The 8,937-nt window shown below is 37.8% G+C and overlaps 1 protein-coding gene across 1 annotated transcript; it reads right to left on the bottom strand.

The window, feature by feature from the left end:
* Positions 1 to 2,957: 2,957 nt before the first annotated feature.
* Positions 2,958 to 8,706, bottom strand: LOC109185535 (ferric reduction oxidase 6-like). Its single transcript, XM_019335473.1, has 9 exons — positions 8,429 to 8,706; positions 8,187 to 8,280; positions 7,716 to 7,913; positions 7,027 to 7,261; positions 6,583 to 6,910; positions 6,066 to 6,351; positions 5,692 to 5,947; positions 4,993 to 5,425; positions 2,958 to 3,405 (listed from the first exon to the last, which is right to left on the bottom strand). The coding sequence occupies exons 1-9, from the start codon at positions 8,658 to 8,660 to the stop codon at positions 3,236 to 3,238; spliced, it is 2,232 nt and encodes a 743-aa protein (XP_019191018.1). The 5' UTR covers positions 8,661 to 8,706; the 3' UTR covers positions 2,958 to 3,235.
* Positions 8,707 to 8,937: the final 231 nt, after the last annotated feature.

An 8,937-nucleotide genomic window follows, 5' to 3' on the forward strand; every position in this document is an offset into this window, starting at 1 on the left:
ATTGTTTGAAAACATTACATTCTTCAGACTTTTGCTTCAGAAAGTGAACCCATGTTTTCCTACTGAAATCATCAATGAAAGTAATAAAGTACTTACAACCTCCATGTGAGGGAACCTCCAACGAACACAGGTCTGAGTGAACAATCTCCAATTGTTTTGTAGCTCTCCTTGACTTGCCCACGGGAAAGGGATCTCTACGCTTCTTCCCAATCACACAAATCTCACAGATACGATCAGGGACATTCACAACAGGTAAATCAGAAACAAGTTCCTTTCTCGCAAGATAGTTTAATCCAGAGAAATGAAAATGCTCAAACCGCATATGCCATAACCAATTATCATCGCAAACTTCAGAATTAAAGCAAGCAATGAGAGTATGCTTAATTTTCAAAGGAAATAGTCAATTTTGGGACATATTTACCTTTGCAATCAAAACTCCTTTAGCATCTGCAATGGTACAACACCCCTGAGCAATATGCATCTTATATCCTTTTTCTGATAATTGACCCATAGTCAACAAATTTTGGTGTAGTTCAGGAACATAGAACACATCAGATATAAAATTGTGAGTACCATCCTTCAACTGAATAGAGATTTTACCTTTTCCCAAAATTGGCACTTTTGACTTATTGCCAAATGTCACTTCAGACCGGACTGATTCATCCAGTTCAGAAAACAATTCTTTCTTCCCACACATATGGTTACTACACCCAGTATCCAAGAACCATATGTTCTTATCTGCAGAAAAACTATCACTGGCCAAAAGTAAGGTTTCAAAATTCTCACCAGACTTTTTAGCAGTATTTTCAACAATGTTTGCTTGATTTCCACGATTGTTGTACTCATTATACCAACAATCTACAACCTTGTGTCCATACTTGCCACAATTGTAGCAATGAAATGGAAATTTACCTCCTTGTTTCGTATTACCTCCACCTCTTCCTTGGTTGGAGTTACCACGTCCTCCTCCTTGGTTGAAGTTACCACGACCTCTTCCACTAGAACCTCCTCTTCCTCTTCCACGACCTCTACCAGATCCTCCACCTCTTTGATTAGTGCCAGTCACATTAAGGGTGGCTTGACTCTTCAAAGCTTCTTCAGCTAGTGGTTCCGATTTTGACGCAATTCTGTCAATATGACTTTCTACCATACCTTTTAGCTCTGCAATTGATAAGAGCTCGGTTTTGTGTGACTCTATGATTGAAGCCACCACATGGTCATACTTCATCGGCATAGTTCGAAGAACTTTTTCAACCACTGCACCATCTTCAATCGTATCTCCGTATAACCTCATCTTATTCACCATATCAATAAGAGGAATGAAATACGTGTCTAATGTTTCTGTAGAGGTCATCTCACAATTATCGTACAACCTTCTCAATGATTGCAACTTAGACTTCTGTGCCCGATCGACTCCTTTGTTTGACACCTTTAAGATGTTCCAAGCTTGCTTTGCTGTTTGAGCACGAGCTAATTGCCCAAAAATGGAGTAGTGAACACCTTGGTGAATCTGTCCCAAGGCCAATTGATCTCGCCGGATAGCGGCTGCGTCAGCTCCTTCGGGTAAAACGGGATCAACAAAGCTCCAAAGATTTTGAGCTTTCAAATGTGTGGACATCATAATTTGCCAATAATTGTAATCGAGTTTTCCGTTTAATTTGGGACCCGACCATGCAATATTGAAATTTGCAGCCATATTTCACTACGAACAATATCTCGGAGTTTGAAGGTTGACTGGTTCTGATACCAAATGTTAGATATATTTAATATAATATATCTATAATATAATTGAGAGAGAAAGAGAGGAATAGGAAAACAATAATATTTATTGCTTCTTGATGATGATTACAATGCTTTATAATGAACATATTTATACTAAAAAGAAGCTAACTAAATTCCTAAAATTATGCTTATGTCTTCCATGTACTGCTATGCATTTTCCACGTTAACATACATGTTTCAATCCCAAGTAATGTTAACTGCTAAACATGACCCATGTACTACTTTAACTTCTAACAAATTAATTACTACTTGGTTTAACAATTATAATAATAATATTATTATAACAGTAGGTCAACGAATCAGGTAGCTCATGTGTTAGCTAATGATACATGCTCTCAAGCTAATCCGGGAGAATGGTTGCATTATCCTCCCTCATATATTAACGGTTTACTTCTAACTTATTAATAAATTTTATTGTTTAAAAAAATTGAAGAATGTATAATTGTGGTTGGTGATTATTGGGTGTTGGCTGAGTTCAACCCCTCCTCGATTCAAGGCGTAGTGTTGTGGCTTACCATGGATAGATGTGGTTAAATGGTTAATGTACATCTATTTATCACCAATTGATTTTAAGTAGGATATGACAACTAGATAGCCAAAGAACTCTGTAGTTAAGCGTGCTTTACTTACAATAGTCACAGGATGGGTGACTCGCTAGAAGTAAGCATAGTGCAACGCTGAGATCCATCAATTGGTATCAGAGCCGAGGTCACGGGTTCGAATCGCTGGCAAGGCGAAAGTCGAGTCCAGTCTCGGATGGGATGTGGGCGCAGGTCGGGCCAAGCCCAGTCCCAGAAGGAGAGCCCATGCTCACGGGTTCAAATTGATAGCATGGCGAAAACCGAGTCCAGTCCCAGATGGGATGTGGGCGCAGGTCGGGCCAAGTCCAGTCCTAGAAGATGAGTCCCTACTTGATTCGAGACAACCAGATAGCCAAAAAACTCTATGGTTAAGCATGCTTGACTTATAGTGTGAGATCCATTAGTGATGATGAGCCTAGTCGTAGATTTTAATTTTTTTAGGATAAAACTTGTTGTGTTCAATTATTTAAATTTCAATTTTATTTGATTGAATATAGTTTAAGTGTGTTGGGCAAAAATCATTGATACCAATACTTGCCATCATAATATAAATATTAAAAATATGAGAAATTTCTATGGTGATACAATTAGAAATAGCATATTTAATGGTACCAAATATTATTATTGCCAATAAGAAATAATATTTGTACAACTAGATATATCATATTTAATTATACTCAATATAATCAGAAATTGGCACTAGTAGCGATCACAACATGCCTAGTACCAACCATAGAAAAATACTTTAATATATACAGGTACAAGTAAGCATTTCGTATTTATACATAAAATACACTGCAATTAGCCTGCAAGGCTGCAAGCAAACTTAGCATCGAAAACCTTTATTTAGACGACAGTGGAAGTGCAGTTGACTAGAGGTCAAAGCTGTGGCTATTGAAATGGAATATGGACTGGTTATTTCTTCTCTTCAAGTTCTGTGTTCTGCATTCTTTTGCAACACTGGTCTGCAGAGCCGGAGGGCCGCAGAGGATCACGCCGATATCCACATTCCCCCACCGCTCCGACATGCTTCCAAATATTTCTGGGAAGAAAAAGAAGAGTATAACAAACAATCTCCCGTACACCAAACAAAGCCATAATAGTTAGCCTATTGGTCAATTTTGGCTTATTTGATCACTATTAGTTGTTTGATTTGGTTTAAAAACTAATATAAGTCTTTGGTTAATTAGCTTTTTGTACTCCAAAATGATAAAATTCAAAAAGCTACTCAAAGCAACTTTTTCAATTAACTTTTTGAGAAAAGAAATCATATCAAACAGCTAGCAGCTAACAGCTAATTTACCAAACACCTTTCTACCATCAACTAATGTTATCAACTAGTTATACTCTTTAATTAACCCAAGCTAACGGCTATCAGCTAACAGCCATTTACCAAATAGGGCCATAGTTTCAAGGAATTTCACAGACCGTGGCAATTTGGGAATTATGCCTAAAGTAGATAGATATTTTGTGCGCATCAGCATTTAGCATGTCTGTTGACTTACCGTGATTTATATCATCCAAATATTTTATTGGGCCGGGATGTGATAGAGGTGTCAAACAAAGGGGTTAACTCGAAGTGCGGCCCAAGCTCGGCCCAGTTTGTTCCATTTGCTATAATGGACAGCCTAAGGGCTAAAGCTAGCCCGTTTTTTATACTACAGATAGGGCTGGACTTTAATTTTTGGCCCATGGACAGGGCTGGCCCGTACATTTTTAAAAATATACTCCGTAATATACATATATACTCTAATAGAGTAATGTCTCATGAGATTATCATACTCCGTATTAGAAGGCAAATTATTGTGTGGACCATGGTCCACACAGTGTTATGTGGACCATAACAAAAAGTACATTTTTAATATACTAAATGTACATTATTTTTGTACTGAGTGTACATTATACAATATAATGTTCACTTAGTACAAAAATAATGCACATCCCCTGAATACAATGTACATTATTTTTGTGCTGAATGTACATTATTTTTGTACTGAATGTACATTATTTTATAATATACAAAATATGACCCACACAACTTGTATGGATCATGGTCCACACAATAATGATTGGTATTAGAAACTGTGATATTGATTTTATGGGTATTAAATTCTTACGTTTTACTATTTAACTAGTTAATTGTCTAACAAACATACTAAGTAGTAATTACTACCTTAAAATATTTTGAAGTTGTAAAATTTTATTTGTTCCAAATTGGAAAATTACTCTTACTACTTAGTAGTTACTAGTTAGTAAGAGCAATTTGCAAACTTATTCTTATTAATGGTATTACCTTGTTAGTTATTGATTTCTTTATTTTTTTATAATAATTCTTAAGTTAAATAGTTGAAAATAAATATGTGAACCTATAAAACTAGTTTAGAAAGAATACGTAACTTAAATTATACTATAGACTGGTCTAAGCCCGGTCCAAAATTTAATTGGATTGGGCCTGCCTGATCCAACAAAATAAACGGGTTGGATTTGATCGGGCCGGTCCAAGCCCGTCTATTTGACACCTCTAGGGTATGAAGGGTCTTAGGATTGGGAATTTAACGTTTTGGGGAAAGGAATTTCAGAGGTGTGAACCAAATGGGCTGTAAAAGTTCATCTGGGGAGATTAACATACCTCCAAAGTCTGGTCTTTGACCATACCGGACCGTGCTAACATATTGTTCTTGGCCCGAAATCTTGTCCATCCGAGGCTCTCTCTGTTGCTTGATGGCAAGATCATCAGCACCATTGAAATCTTCTTTCGGGGAAGCCGTCTTCCTCTCCCAAAGTTGCCATAGACAAATCACGAGACCTCCGAAAATAACAATCCCAGCAGCCATGCATCCCATAAAGAGAAGCCCCTTGTACCACCAGTAGGTTACATTGAAAGGGTTTATATACAGCACATTTAGCATAGCCACACAGATGACCATGCCTATTGTTGATGCCACTAAGTATAAACCGGACCACACAACATGTCCAGTACCAACCAAACCGGACATTCTTCGTCCCGTGAGGCTCGGGAAGACACAGGACGAGCTTACTGGCTTCGACGCTATGCCTTCCTCCTGCATTAGATAATAATTTCGTTCCATAAAAATTACCGAGTAGACAGGTAAAATATACATACAGAAAATTGAAGCATGTGCTCCATATCAACTAAAAGCCTAAGCTGATAGTTAGATTGCACATTAATGGCTATAAACTCAACACGCCCCTCACATGTGCGGGCCGATTACTTTCTGGGCTCCAAGCAACACGTGGAAATTGAAGCAAGTTGAATTACACATTAATGGCTATATGCTCAACACAGAATATCCACAAGTAGACCTACCAAGGGAGGTTCTGTTTCTCGAGTAACGTAAGTTTTGATCTCGAGGTTCAGTTTATCGGAGAAAAGAGGACAGATCCCCTCCATGTCGATTGTCTGGAGAAGTGGAAGTTCATCCGAATTTTTTATGGCCCATACTAGTAAAACATTTTTTGGCAGCGATGGCAAGCCATCGTTAATACGGTGAAGGATGTCACTCAAGATTGCTAGGAAGGGTGAAATTCCTATCCCTCCCGCGACCAAAATCAGGTTTTCGTACCTATTAAAAGTAACATCAAGATCAGAAGCATTATATCCCGCGATTTAAATGAAAACATATACGATTATAAGACAGTTTCAACAAAATATCGGGGAGTTCAAAAAAATTGAGCACATACGTTAGGTGGTATGCTGATTCATGCCCATAAGGGCCTTCAACGGAAGCAGTTATCTTCTGATAATGCTTCAAGAGTGTTTGCGTTTCTGATTGATCATCATTTCCATCGGACAGACTCGATATCTGTTCCTTCAGCTTTCCTGTCCATCCTCCAAGAACCTTTATGAGGATAGCAAGATGATTTTTCCCGTCAAGCGGACTTGAGGAGACACTGAAAGGATGCCACTGCAGCCACGATAACTCACGAACTTGAAGAAATACCCAGCCAAGAGCGTTATAGCGAAGATCTGCACGACCAAAAACGAAGGAAAACTTTGAAAATTGTGGTATATATATATATATATCAAGGAATTGCCAAGGACCTTGTGGTCTACTGGCACCAAGTTGCTCCCCTATGTGGGAGGTTGTGGGTTCGAGTAGTTATGAACAGATACTACATTGTAACAGAGGCAGTAGCACTCAAAAAATATATCAAGGAATTGAATCATCAAAGTTTTTATTAGTTATGTAGGAATTACTTTCGGGTTTCGAGAGAACGAGTTCCACTGTTCCACAAGGGAAGCATTTTGCCGAAAGCACGTCAACTACCCTTCGTGACTGACAGAATCTAAGGAAACGATCGAGCATGAAGAGGAATATTCCAGCAGCAGCTATGCTGAAAACGAAATCCCCAACATGCAAGGCCAAGAATACGACGAAAACTATATATAGTTGATGGGTATAGAAGAACAGTTCGAAGTTTATTCTCCTCACTCCGGGCATCGATGTTGCCCACATCACCAAACCAGCTGCCAGGCTGATGACTCCCGGAAGGTTAGCAATGCCAATATGTTTCCAGGCCAGTAGCTGCGGGCATTAAACAGCACAGGAAAATTTAGTACGTTCTACCATAATCTATCAAGTAGATATAAAAGGAAGAAAAGAACTTATAGAGATCGAATTAAATGTAGATTTAAACTAACCTCCTCTATAAGGCGTCCCTGCATAGCCCAACCAATCACATAGAAGAGACCATGAAGAGTAAATAGTGCCATTGTTAGATGTCCCAGCCAAACATGATATCTGGTGGCATGCTCAAAAGGGATATCTATAAGACGAAGAAGAATGGAACCCCTTGCAACCGGGAGGAATAAGAATGCTAAGCATATTAGTCCAATAAATCCAAAGCGGAGACCTGTGAGTTCCAACAAGAAAATGCTGCAGGCAAAATTCAACAACATGAAATTGGTCAATCAAACTGCACGTTTTCATTGAAAAGAACAAGAGAATCTGCAAAGCACAGGTACCGAAAAGATATAAAGTAGATACTTAGGCTGGTTTACTTCCATAATACTTAGCCAGACTAAGTTTCCATAATGGAAAACCATTTTTCGAGTAAGGGTGTTCTAAATTCAAGGTAAAAAGTTTTCTCTCTGAAAAATGAACACTTTATCTATCTTTAAACAATGAGCTAGGCTGAATGGTTTCGAAATGACCAACTACTGACTGAAGAACATGCTCCAGCATATTAAAGTACTCTGTAAAACCACTGAAATGCTTTGGGGAAATCGAATGAGTTATCTTCTTTCTCTTTTTTTTTTTTTTTTTAATATGCATACATAGCATCGCAATTTAGCTAATTTAAGCCAATGAAGCAGGCAAAAACAATTACCATTTCTCTTTAAAGGCCACATCAAACTCTCCTAAAATTTTGTAGTTCTGTATAGTATACATAACAACAGCCCAGACAGTGAACACAGCAAAGAGCACGATTCCGATCATCTCTGCAGCAGTGACAACCCCAAATGGTCCATCCACTAGAACCGGAAATGTCCACAGGCGAAAACTTGCACCTTTCCCTGCCTTCTTCCTGTTACCAAAGGTTTCCATTTCAGAATTTTCTCAATTTTAAAAGTTCAACACCAGATTTTTTTTTTCTTTTTGGATCAAGAAATCATGACATATGATAACCCCAGCCAAGATAGCTAAGCACAGATACAAACTTGTAACCACAAAGTCACAATTTCAAATTGTGATCCTTGCCGATTAGGGTCACAAGGCGGAGTTTACCCACTAGTCACTGTGGGTTTCCTTGTTTACCCAAAGAAATCATGGCAGATATATAGGGGTAATAACAACATACACTTGAACTTCATCTTCCCCAGAGAGAATGAGATGTGGTATGGCAAGAAATGCAATGATCAGAATCGGTGCACTGAACAACAAAAATATGCTTCCTGCAATTCAATTTTCAAATATAAAATAAAAAAGAAAAACCCAGATTATGGCAATTCAGCCAATTACTCCACATAAATAATATTTTAAAAAGAGTTCTTAAATAATATTTTTTTAAAAAAATAAAATAAAATAAAATTGGAAACCTACCTGTGATCCCAAAAACAGTCCCTTTGGTGGCGTTCGTTAGAGTGTCAGAAAAATTACTCATAAATTCCGCTGGGCGGAGAAAGATAAAAGCCACCCAGAGAATGAAGATAACACACATTACAGCTTTGAGAGCCAATTTTGCAGATGAAACCCATAGTGGTGTTTTCTTGTTTCCAGTAAATTCATCTGTCTCTTTCAGAAGAGGTTCATAGTAACCTGAAACTTCTCCCATTTCAATCAAGAAATTTGCAAACACCCGCTGTGCGTAAACCAACCCAGAGCTCACTTAATATACAATACCTTAAACCTACCTACATAAGTATCAATATAGGATGTCTCTATCTCAGCTGAAAATGACACCACACAATTGAAACTTTTATGCTTCAAGGAAAAGCATAATAAACAATGTAGCTAATCAATATTATGGTTTACTTGACTTTAAGTCACAAAATTTTTAAAGAATTTGTAATGAAATTATTGTTTCTTTTTATCCTATGCCTCTGTATTTA

This window comes from Ipomoea nil, unplaced genomic scaffold (genome assembly GCF_001879475.1).
Source record: "Ipomoea nil cultivar Tokyo-kokei standard unplaced genomic scaffold, Asagao_1.1 scaffold1334, whole genome shotgun sequence".
Classification (NCBI taxonomy): domain Eukaryota; kingdom Viridiplantae; phylum Streptophyta; class Magnoliopsida; order Solanales; family Convolvulaceae; genus Ipomoea; species Ipomoea nil.